The following is a 12,660-nucleotide window of genomic DNA, read 5'->3' as shown; positions in this document are numbered from 1 at the left end:
CTACAGGACGTTGGGACCTCAGGCCACCCTCATGAAGTCTGTTTCTGATTGTTTGGTCAGAGACATTCACACCAGTGGCCTGATGGAGATCATTTTGTAGGGCTCTGGCAGTGCTCATCCTGTTGCTCCTTGCACAAAGGAATAGATACCGGTCCTGCTGATGGGTTAAGGACCTTCTATGGCCCTGTCCAGCTTTCCTAGAGTAACTGCCTGTCTCCTGGAATCTCCTATATGCTCTTGAAACTGTGCTGGGAGACACATCAAACCTTCTGGCAATGGCACGTATTAATGTGCCATCCTGGCGGAGTTGGGTTGCCTGTACAACCTCTGTAGGGTCCAGGTATCACCTCATGCTATCAGTAGTAACACTGACCCTAGCCAAATGCAAAACTAGTAAAAACAGTCTTAAAAGATGAGTAGGAAAAAAAAAGTCAGTGGCCTCCACCTGTAAAACCATTCCTGTTGTGGGGGTTGTCTCATTGTTTCCCATCTAGTGCACCTGTTGTTAATTTCATTAACACCAAAGCAACTGAAACTGATTAAAAACCCCCTCTGCTACTTAACGGACCAGATCAATATCCCAGGAGTTTAATTGACTTGATGCTATACTTTGATCAAAAAGTGTTCCTTTAATTTTTTTGAGCAATGTATGTATAAAACCACTCTAGACTGGTGGTGAAGCACTGTATAGCAGTCTGTTGCTCTCTACTTAGAAGAGGGCTTTCTTTGTGACCAATTAGCCTCCTATCACACCTCGAAGCTCCAAAAAACTCAACATTCAAAATCCCATGGCTTTCAATTGTGCCTGTGTGTCACACCTGAGTTTAGTGTTTTACTTGAAGTAGATAAGCTTTGTTTGAGCTACAAGCTTCAAACATTTTTGGCCTCAATAGACTTTAGTAGGAGCACATGAAAACCATGTGTAGAAAAATAGGCAAATAGGCAAAATGCCCTTACCGTACTTTTTCCCATAGTAACTAGCTTTCCATTGGCTAAAAATAGTTTATAAAAACAGACGCCCCTCAGATGCCCCCCAAAAAAGTGCAAAAACACTTGTACAAACATTAACAAAAAAAGACCAAAGACACTCGGCTCAAGAGTGAATACAGCTTTAGGTTAAAGTGTCACTAAACCCACATCATAAAAACTATCAAGAAATGCTGTATTACATTCTGTTCATACTCACTAAGTCACTATGGGATTCATTTTCTGTATTCTGCAAAAAAAACTGGTTGATTCTGCTGTTCTCTATCTCCCCATTCTGTCCATATCCCCAATCAAGCTGAGGATTTTGTAGAGCAGTGTTTGCAGCTTAGCACATGGTCCGTTTTCAGTGAGTTTCTAAGCTGAGCAATTCCTCTCTGTCACATCTGAGCAACCCATGGGACTATAAAGTCACACACATGGCCGTATGAACAGTGGTAAATGACATTCCACTGCCTCCCTCCTTCTCCATGCCCGCTAACCAGCTAAACACAATGGGGGTAGGATACATCTTGATTGATGGGGACTTCACCTTCCTCTTATTTTAAGACACAGGCCGGGGAGGCATGACTGGCAGAAATCCACCAACACAATGTTATTACTATTTATTATTTTGAACATGTGACAAGCAGCAGAGGACTAGAAGCTCCTCTTGCGTATGTTTCGTTGTACACAAGCTAAAAAAAGAGCCAGGCCATGTGACAGATGTACTGTATATTGATTAGGAAAAAGGTACTTATATTTTTTTTTATTAAAAACAATTACAGTTCCATCATTCATTCACAGAAAGAAGGGATAATGTAGATTGTAAGCTCTAACGAGCAGGGCCCTCTGTTTGCGCTTGTACCAAATTGTATTGTAACTGTAATGTCTATCTTCATTTTGTAAATTGCTGCGCAAACTGCTGGAGCTATATAAATCCTGTATAATAATAATAATAGAAATTAATCAGTGTGTGTGTTTAGTGTCACTTTAGGAAAACAAACCATTGTTAGAGTCAGAGACCTGGTGAGAGGAAGGTACACCAAAATAGGATAAATATCTACTATTATAGGACTTTGAGGGAAATATAGAAATATCACTCAAGTAATTCCAGCTAGTGTTTGTTTTTGGGTTTATTATTTAGTGACTGCGCTTTCTGTAATATCTAGTTACCTTTTCACTGGTGAAATGTCTTCCAATGTCTGCTCTTGAAGTATTCCTGGTCTCTTGCTTTTAGCGGAATAATGGGAGTTCTGTTCATGAAATGCACCCTTGTCTCCCATGCTGTTTCCCGGAATGTGCTCTGTAACAGAGTGTAGAACTGTAAACACGCATTACCCAGTGCTTGGTCACAAGCCTGAACTGTATCAGTGAGTCACCAGTATTGAGAAAAACATGTTTCATATCATTTTCAGATACCACACACAGAAGCAGTATGGTGTCAAAAACAACCTACCCACATGGGCCAGAAACCTCAAGAACATTCTTGTAGACATACAAAAACAACAGCAACTATCTTTCACATAAGAGTGGATTCAACATGTGCAGTGTATATTGAAGCTCAGGTTTCACAGCTAATTGATACAGTAGTTGTTCAGCGGTTCATGTCAGGGTTACATCACGTTCAGGATAGGATTTGCTCAGGATTTTATCCTGTTCACACATATGCACTTTAGAAATGGTTCCCATAGAAGTCAGTAGCTTGTAATCCACACCTGAACCTAAAGGCACTGCTCAGAAATCATACATGGTTCTTTTTCAAACTGCACTGAATCAGCACCACAAGTGCACTGGGCATATGTGAACAGGCACCAAAGGAAGCAATGTTTTTTCATGTCAAAGCGCATCCAATCCGCATATATGTGAATGGGCACTTCTAAATGTTACTAAAACTTTGTTTTTTCTTTGAGATTCCATTATAAAGGGAATTTATCTTGGTTTTGTTTACCTTCATTTATTATGGTCAGGACTAAAGAAAAACATACTAACATACTAAAGAGCCCACAAGCTTAGTAGCTGAAGCTCAAGTGTACGTATACAAATGAATGGTTCAAAGGAGTGATTTATCCTGACAACTCTGGCTTGCTTTGTCTGATTGAAACCTTGGACAAAAGCTAGTGTTCAGCATCTCAAATGTCCATGCACTTTGTGGTGTCTGATAGTACCTGTGTTTACACAACCTGCATCTATAATTCAAAAGATATCCAAGCACAAAGAGACTGAATAGAGTGGCTAGACTTCTTTTTTTGTCATGGAGAGTTATGATACCCAGCCCCAGTGTCAAATGCCAGAAACAAGGGATGAACCAAAATTTCGGCATTTTGCCAATAGGAAAAAATTAGCCAATACAGGTGCCGATACAGGAGACTGTGTGTACTGCAGATGTGGGGGGGTGGGGGGGACAGCTGGAGAGGAGCAGTGTATACAGTGACTGGCTGTCAGTATATGTCAGTGACGGTTTTTAAATGTATTTACTGGATTTTTTTTTTCTTCACTATAGCTCACTTTCCCCCGAGTTAAAAGAAACAACGTTTCCTTTTAGTTTCTTTCCCGAGATAAAAGAAACAAAGTTTCCTTTAGCTCCGAGGAAAGTGACAGCTAATTCTGTGAGCTATAGTGAAGAAAAAAAAAAGCCAACAATTGCAATTAAAAATTGGCACTGACATATAGTGAAAGCCAGAGAGGGAGCCTCTCTGTATAAACTGCTCCTCTCCTGTCCCCTCCTTGCACATACTGCCCCCCACCCCCTCCATGAAACAAAGAGGACCTGTCACTCATATGCTATCACATAGGAAACTATTGGTCCCTCTATGTGATAGCACTAAAATCATGTTAAAAAAAAATTATATACATATATATACACATATATACATACATATATATATATATATATATATACACACACACACGAAAGTAAAAAAAAAAAAAAATACAAAAAAAAAAAAATTGGAGCCTCTCCACCCCCACATACGCAGACATTTTGGTTCTGTTTTCGGCCACCTGCATTCTGAATTTTCAAGATCAGTTTCGGCACCAGAATGTTCATTTCGGTGCACCACTACCAGAAACTAATAGGTACAGAAGCTCTGGCACTCCAAAGCTGAATGACAGGAGATTGGGCTTAGGAAGATCCAAGACTCTGCCCAGGAACAATGGAAGCAAATAAAGGACAACTTCTGCTTAAACTCGGCAGAGGTTGCATGAATTTTACCTATAATATTAATTTTGTACACATTGGTGAACAATACAGGTCCCCCTCACAACTGGGCCTATTCAAATTTTGCATATTCAGCTTACATTTTTTAAACTGTAAAGGATTAGATATGAAAATAATATATTTGCCCTCTGAATACTGGTTTACATTAATGAGCACATTAGGATTTTGCATGCATTCTCACACACACTGATAGGTGTTGTCCAGCACTTGCATGAATGCATTTTCCTGAAATGTTGAAATAAAACCTTAAAGAAGAAGTAGGTCTTATTATTTATTTATTTATTTATCGAGTTTATATAGCGCCAAAGGGTTTGCTCAGCGCTGTACAATAGAGGGGGGACAATACATGAAACAGTACAGTAACATCAAACAGCACACAAGGGGTAAGAGGGCCCTACTCTTTCGAGCTTACAATCTAGGAGGGAGGGGGTAGAGGTACAGGAGGAAATGGCTGTGGGGGATGGAGTGGAAGGAGGAGGGAAGGGCAGCGGCTGTTAGGTGAGGGTGGGGTAGGCTTCCCTGAAGAGGTGGGTTTTCAGGGAGCGCCTGAAGGTGAGGAGGGAAGGTGACAGTCTGATGGGTTGGGGTAGTGAGTTCCAGAGGATGGGGGAGGACCTGGAGAAGTCTTGCAGTCGTGCGTGGGAGGAGGAGACCAGGGAGCAAGATAGAAGGAGGTCCTGTGAAGAGCGAAGGGTACGGGTAGGGTGGTATCTGGGAATCAGGTCGGTGAGGTAGTTAGGGGCAGTGTTGTGAATGGCTTTATAGGTCAGAGTGAGCAGTTTGAATTTAATGCGTTGGGCAATGGGGAGCCAGTGGAGGGAGAGGCAGAGGGGGGTGGCAGAGGTGGAGCGGCTGGTGAGGTGGATGAGTCTGGCAGCTGAGTTCAGGATGGTCTGAAGCGGGGTGAGTTTGCACTGGGGTAGGCCGGTGAGGAGGGAGTTGCAGTAGTCAAGGCGTGAGATAATCAGGGAGTGAACGAGTAGTTTAGTGGTGTCTGGGGTAAGGAAGGAGCGTATCTTGGAGATGTTCCGGAGGTGGAGCCTGCATGAGTTTGTGAGAGATTTGATATGAGGTTGAAAGGAAAGGTTTGAGTCCAGAATGACGCCAAGGACCTTGGCTTGCGGGGCGGGATTGATGGTGGTGTTGTTGGTAGTGATGGAAAGGATGGGGGGGGGGGCACGGGAAGGGGGAAAGACGAGAAGCTCGGTTTTGGAGAGGTTGAGTTTGAGGAAATGGAGCGACATCCAGTCAGAGATGTCGTTTAGGAGGTGAGTGATGCGGGCGGAGAATGTGGGGGTGAGGTGAGGGGTGGATAGGTAGATTTGAGTATCATCAGCATAGAGGTGGTAGTTGAAGCCGTGGGAGTGTATGAGTTTGCCAAGGGAGGAGGTGTAGATGGAGAAGAGAAGGGGTCCAAGGACAGAGCCCTGGGGGACCCCAACAGAGAGGGGGAGGGAAGAGGAGGTGGCGCCGTTGTAGCAAACGCTGAAGGAGCGTTGGGATAGGTAGGAGGAGAACCAGGAGAGAGCGGTGTCTCTGATGCCAAGGGAGAGTAGTTTATTAAGGAGGAGGGGGTGGTCGACTGTGTCAAAGGCCGCAGAGAGGTCTAGGAGAAGGAGGACAGAGTAGTCGCCTTTGGCTTTGGCGGTTAGTAGATCGTTGGTGATTTTGAGGAGGGCAGTTTCGGTGGAGTGTAGGGGACGGAAGCCGGACTGTAGTGGGTCAAGGAGGTTGTTGTCAGTTAGGTGGGCGCTTAGGCGATCGTAGACCAAGCGCTCAAGGAGCTTGGACGTGAGTGGCAGTAGGGAAATTGGTCTGAGGTTGTTGAGGTCAGTGGAGTCCAGGGAGGGCTTTTTGAGTATGGGGGTGATGTGCGCATGTTTTAGGGGGGAGGGGAAGACGCCAGTAGCGAGGGAGAGATTGAAGATGTGGGTAAGGGAGCGGATGAGGGAAGAGGGGGGTGACCGGAGGAGTTGAGAGGGGATAGGGTCCAGGGGGCAGGTAGTGAGGCGGGCTTCTGAGAAGACTCTGGTGACTTCCTCAGTGGTAGTAGGGCTGAAGGAGTGCAGTGATGGGGGGGTTACGGTAGGCAGGGCCTTGGGTGTGGTGGGGGGCAGTGCCGTTGCAAGGTCAGAGGAGGGGAGAGATGAGAGGGTGATGGAAGGGGGGAGGCTAGATGGGGAGGTAGACTGCAAGTTGACTATGTCCTTGCGGATTGCGTCAATCTTGCTATGGAGATGAGTGGCAATCTCGTGGGCGGTAAGTGAGGTACTGAGTGGAGGAGGTCTTCCTTCACTATAATTAAAGAGCACGTTAACATACAGTATCACTGGTAATAATTCAGTGTTAGAGGCACCTGTAACAAAACTCATTGCACCCAGGGCTGGCGTAAGCGTTTTTGTCTATACAGGTGCATTTTGCTGCCCCACCATCCTCCTGTCACCCGCACGTTATGTGATGGGCTGCATAGTGAAAGATGTAATGCTGCATTTAAAATTTTAATCAAGCTGCCTCTGGTTGGCATGTGTGATGAAGGGATTGGTTTATTCACTCACCACATCCCTTCACTGCTTAAATATGCACTGGTACCTCCTTCACGCTGGACCCGTAATGTGAAGGAGCGTAGCATGAAGGATGTCATACAGAATTGAAAATGTGGGCTGTGCTGAACTGCCACACAGCAGTGTAATGAGGGTTGGAGTTATGCACTCCTTGCTTCCCCTCACTGGCTATGGGCAGCTGGCTGGTAAAGCATATTAAAACTTCCATGCTGTGACCGGTAGGACTGAGGGTGCAGCACTAGGGTGCAGATTTTACTGCCCCCCACCTATCCTGGTGCGCTAAGGCGGCTATGCTGGTACCAGTCCTGACTGCACACAGTGCTGTACCAGAATGTTTTTTAAACAATACTTTAAACAGCCTACATAGGCAACAGGTGTGTTTGAAGTTTCCCCGGGTAAGAATCGTGTTATAAAGCAGGAAAATGCACAAATGTTTATGATCCTTTATTTAGCTTTACTTCTTTTTAACCCTTCAGCCTGAACCAGAGAGACAATAGCCACTTTCAGTCTGATAGCTGTAGCCCTGTCAACTCTCTGATCTCAAACACTGCAGTAAATCTAAATAGGAGAAGTGTAAATGTGGCACACAGAAGCCTTCATAATTATCATTTAAAGTAGAATTTCAGCCAAAAGTCTGCCTTTCCAACTCTATCCAAAACTAGAAATAGATTTTGCCAGACGTTTTGCTTTAAGACAAATATTTAGATACCTTTATAAGTCTGGCTGTAACTAGCTCTTTCTATGTCAAATGAAAGAGGAGCAGAGCACCAACACAGTCCAGAAAGTCGGTTATATAATTTGTAACCAGGACCTAATTAGTTCTAAAGCTGAATTCCAGTTATGGACTTTTTTGCAGAGTTACATTGCTCCAGGACCAATGTATATATGCATGTGTCATACCTAGCCAATCCCTGTGGAAGTTGAGAATCACTGTTGTAGCTACTATAGTGATCCCCTCTGTCTTCTGGGCCCTGTGCCAAGTGGCTACCAACTTGACACAGGTACTACTCAGAGAAGGCCTTGCAGTTTTCTCAATGAATGCAAAGTGTTATCTGATTCAAAGAGGTGGGAGGAGATGATGTCATGGTCTCCACCTCATCCAATTAAAGAGCTCACTGCATACGCTATTCAGTATGGCAGCCGCTCTACAGAGAAATTGGGAGACAACAAGGATCACTGTAGTAGCGGTGGCTATTACATAGTTACAGTTAGTCTGGCTGAAAAAAGACAAAAGTCCATCCAGTTCAACCATACCAAAAAAAAAAAAAAGTTATAATCCTATACCCACAGTTGATCCAGCGGAAGGCAAAAAAAACCCAGCAAAGCATGATCCAATTTGCTCCTGCTGGGAAACAAATTCCTTCCTGATCCCCCGAGAGGTAATTGGATATTCCCTGGATCAACTTTACCTATAAATGTTAGTAACCAGTTATATTCTGTGTATCTAAGAAATAATCCAGGCCTTGTTTGAAGCAATCCACTGAGCTAGCCAGAACCAACTCTTGAGGGAATCTATTCCACATTTTCACAGCTCTGTGGAGAAACCTTTCCGTGTTTGGAGATTAAATTTATTTTCCTCCAGACGTAAAGAGTGCCCCCTTGTCCTCTGTGATGACCTCAGGGTGAATAGCTCTACACCGAGTTCACTATATGAACCACTGATGTATTTATACATGTTTATCATATCCCCCCTTAATCTCCTCTTCTCAAGAGAGAATAAATTCAGTTCCTCTAATCTTTCCTCATAGCTGATCTCCTCCATGCCTCTTATCAGTTTGGTTGCCCTTCTCTGTACTTTCTCCAGTTCCCCAATGTTCTTTTTGTGAATTGGTGCCAAAACTGAACTGCATATTCCAGATAAGGTATTACTAATGATTTGTACAGGGGTAATGTGATATCTCTCTCTCTCTGGAGTCTATACCTCTTTTAACACAAGAGAGGATTTTGCTCACTTTAGAAACCGTAGCTTGGCATTGCAGGTCTTTTTTAAGCTTGCGATCTACCAGAAATCCCAGATCCTTCTCCACCATTGATTCCCCCAGTTGTATCCCCCCCCAGTATGTATGATGCATGCATATTCTTAGCCCCCAAGTGCATAACCTTACATTTATCAACATTAAACCTCATTTGCCACATAGTTGCCAAATTAAACAGTGATTCTGTACTTCCACCCGGAACAACCACATATGGAACATGCATATTTGCATTGGTCCAAGCTGGACCAATCTAACTCTGCAAAAAGTTGTTTGCTCCCTAATTTTTTTTTTAATATTTAAATGTATATTTTCATACAGCTAGCATAAGTACCTGCATCTGTCTTTATATCATCCCTTGTACAGCAGTACTCTGACTGGGAGAGGGAGGGTCAGCAACAGAAACCAATAAGAAGCAGATATGAGGCATTGGATTCTGATTTTTCACCCATCAAACAAAAAGTGTCAGTGATACTTGATGGAAATGACCTCAGCAGCTCCACAAGATGGGAGGCCAGCTGGATTGAGAAATCCACATGAAACCGAGCAACATAGTGCCAAGCGTTCATAATTCTTTACTGCCGATAACAAGAAAAGAAACTGTAGCCAACATGCTTTATGGGCAAAAAACTCCCCCTCATCAGGGCTTAAATAACAGTGAAACAATGCTAACTGCATTCTATTTAGGAAACTCTTGAAGTAAAGGCTGTGTCAAGAGTAGAAACTGAGCTGTCTGGACATGTAGCAAGGGTGCTGGTGTGCTGATGATGACAGTTATATTTAAAATAAAACAGAAATCTAATCTTACCATACGTTGATTTTCTTTTTAACTGTTGGGATGTGCCTGAAATCAAATGGTCTCTAGAAAAGGCACTCCCTGTTACAGAACTTTCTTCATCATGGTTATCTAACAGAGAATTACTGTACACAACCAGTGGATTCCACTCAGATCCTTTATGCAGCATTTGTCCATTGGCAAACCTCTGTAGGTATCCATACCTGTTAAGGAAAAAGCTTGTGTGAGCAAAAAATATATTGACAAAAAATGCCTGTCAATAAAGTGTTTATACCTCACAAACAACATATCCATCCATAAAGTGGTATTAAAAGGCCTACATTGTAAAAATAAAAACAAAAAAACAAACATGTTATACTTACCTGATTTTTGTAAGGACTTTAGACAGAGCAGCCCCAGTCCTCCCATTCTCAGGTTAGCACTTTGTGTTCCTCCTCCCTGCCAAGTGCCCCCAGAGCAATGTGTGCTCGCTCCGGAGCCCGGCTCTGTGTATCCAGAAGCCACACAACATGGGGCTCGGTCGCTTCCTCTTCACTGCCTGTGATTGATAGTAGTGGAAGCCAATGTTGTCTCTGAGCCAATGAAGAGGCAGAGATCTGGAAGAGTAGCCACTCTGGTGCACATTGGGCTCAGGTAAGTACTGGTGGGGGCTGCAGGGGAACTGCATGCTGAAGGTTTTTTACCTTCATGCTTTCTAAAACCGTCAGCCTTTACAACCACTTTAACTTGTATACTTACTGTATATACCTTTCAGCCTAGCATGATTTGTTTGGGGTTTTTTTATAATGACGTTACTCTCAAGCCCTTTTCCTTCTAGCCTTTCCCATGCCATTTCACTCAAGTCTTTCTGTGCCATTTCTTTTCAATGCCTATTCCTTAAAGAGTAACTCTTTTTTGTTGGGGAAAAAAACAATCCTTTCTGGGTGGCCAATGTATTTTGCAGAGATCTTGACAAACTTGTTACAGATTCCTACCTGCTTCTGCTCTGGAGAAAAAGGTGTTTATTTCATTATGTCAATGTTCAGAGGGCATCTGAATGGGAGTAACTTTTTCATTATTAATCAGCTCATGCACTTAGAGTGTTTTATTGAGGAAAGTTGCAAGGTCCCCTGTAGCCCTGTAGAAGTGATTAGGAGTATCTCACCAAAAAATTAACTTTATGTTGCAGAGGATGCCTAAGATCTGACTTCTATCTTAGTGCAGACTTCTGAGAAAATCTGTGAGCCAATCACACAAGCAGGAAATTACATTTCTAAGAAAAATCTGTACACCAACTGTCTACAGAAGGCCCCGCTTGCAATATTGCAAATCATTATCTAGAAAATTGCAGTAGCTGCAGATTATAAAAGAAAGGTAATTTTAAATAACATTAAATTACACTATGACTTGAGTAACAATTGTAATTTTTGTTCCCCCCCCCCCCACAAAGGTGGAGTTACCCTTTAATGCATTCTCATGCTATTTCCCTCAAGTCTTTCCCAAGCTATTTCCTTTTAGTCCTGTCCATGCCATTTCCATAAAATATTTCCCATACCATTTCCTTCAGTTTTTTGTCATGCCATCTCCCTCAATTTTATTACACGCTATTTCCTTTTAGTCCTTTCCATGCCACTTCTCTCAAAGATTTCCCATGCCATTTACCTCAAAATTTTCTCAAACTATTTCCCTTTAGTTTTTTGCATACTATTTTCCTTTAGTCCTTCCCATGCCTTTTCCCTCAAGTCTTTTCAATGCTATTTTCCTTTAGGCCTCATGCTCACGACTGTACAAGAGTTGTACAGCATGTAGAGCCTGCACCTACATACTAATGTTCCCAGGAACCACTGCCACCATGTATAGCCGCCCACTGAGATACATTAAGGGAGGTGGCTGTAGGGGTTGAGCACTGAGGGCTGTGTAAAGCACCTGCATGCTCCAAATGCAGATAGTGTACAGGGGGCTGCTTTACAAAACCCCAGCCACTTCTAATACATCCTAATGGGTGGCTGCAGCGGGACCCAGGAATTTCAGTACATAGGCTCTGCACAGTGAGGTTTATTTACTAAAACTGGAGAGTGAAAATCAGGCTCATTTCTGCAACGAAACCAATCAATTTCCAGGTTTTATTGCCAAAGCTTATTTGAACAAGCTGAGGTTCGAGGCTGATTGGTTTCTATGCAGAAGTGAGTCTGATTTTGCACTCTCCAGCTTTATAATAAAGTGGATGGACCCTGTATGGCTATGTGCATGAAGCCTTAGTCAATTCCATGCCATTTCCCTTCAGTTCATCCCATACAATTTCCGCTTTTGCAGCTCAATTGGAATAACACTTACATTTCCCCATTCACACAGCATAACTTTAGGAAAATATATAAAAATTGCAGCGTACCTTTTTTAGATGCTCTTTTCTGCAAATTCCATCAATGTAAATTCCTACTTTGTTTGGGGGTTGCTGGTGAGCTGTATTTGCCATAATTAACCCTCTCTGTACTGTGCTGGCAGATATCTCATCAGTTGTAAGCTAGATTTGAACACAACCTAACAGAGCTCTAAACATTTAGAAGCACTGAATGTTAACCGCTTCCCAACCCAAGATGGCTACAGCGTGGTTGTCTAGTTCTGGGAGGGCATCCATGGACATCCTCCCAGAACACAAATCCTGCGTGCCCCCAGCGGTGCGCACGTGGCGCTGTCGGTGATCGCTGTGTCCTACAGACACAGTTGATCACGTTTTAAGGTAAAAGGCCAATCACAGCGGCCTTTTACCACGTTTTCAGCTGTGTCCAATGACACAATGTAAATACAGTTGCCGGTTATCGGCTGCACTTTCCTCACGCTGCGCCGATAACTGGCAAATGTGACAGGGGAGATCTGCACTAATAATCAGGGCACTGATGATCAGTTCCCTGATTATCAGTGCAGCCTTTCAGTGCCACCCAGCAGTGCTGCCGGTCAGTGCAGTCTGTCAGTGCCTCCAGTCGGTGTTATCAGTCAGTGCCGCCAATCAGTGCCCATCATTGCTGCATATCAGTGCATCATCAGTGCCTCCTCATCAATGCCCACCAGTGCCGCCTCATCAGCGCTGCCTCATCAGTGCTAACTATCAGTGCCACCTCATCAGTGAAAAACAAAAGAAACAAAGAAAATCTTTTTTTTTTCAAATTTTTT

The 12,660-nt window shown here is 43.4% G+C and overlaps 1 protein-coding gene across 5 annotated transcripts in view; it reads right to left on the bottom strand.

The window, feature by feature from the left end:
* The window catches only part of LOC149449247 (cohesin subunit SA-2-like), a 168,892-nt gene that overhangs the window by 67,608 nt on the left and 88,624 nt on the right, over positions 1–12,660 (bottom strand). For 3 of the 5 annotated variants that reach the window (XM_089693529.1, XM_089693527.1, XM_089693526.1), the window contains exons 30-31: positions 9,526–9,716; positions 2,140–2,269 (exon numbers count right to left, since the gene is read on the bottom strand). In XM_089693529.1, the coding sequence (XP_089549655.1) occupies positions 2,140–2,269; positions 9,526–9,716 (321 nt within the window). Of the gene's footprint in view, positions 1–1,574; positions 1,906–2,139; positions 2,270–9,525; positions 9,717–12,660 lie in introns of those variants that run through there. The other 2 variants (XM_089693528.1, XM_089693530.1) reach the window with 2 other exon arrangements.

The sequence above is a fragment of the Staurois parvus genome, unplaced genomic scaffold (assembly GCF_062004578.1).
Source record: "Staurois parvus isolate SC_StPar_1 unplaced genomic scaffold, SC_StPar_1.0 ptg000634l, whole genome shotgun sequence".
In the NCBI taxonomy this organism is placed as follows: Eukaryota; Metazoa; Chordata; class Amphibia; order Anura; family Ranidae; genus Staurois; species Staurois parvus.
The sequence above is the reverse complement of the archived record's forward strand: the minus strand, read 5'-3'. Positions and strand labels throughout refer to the sequence as shown.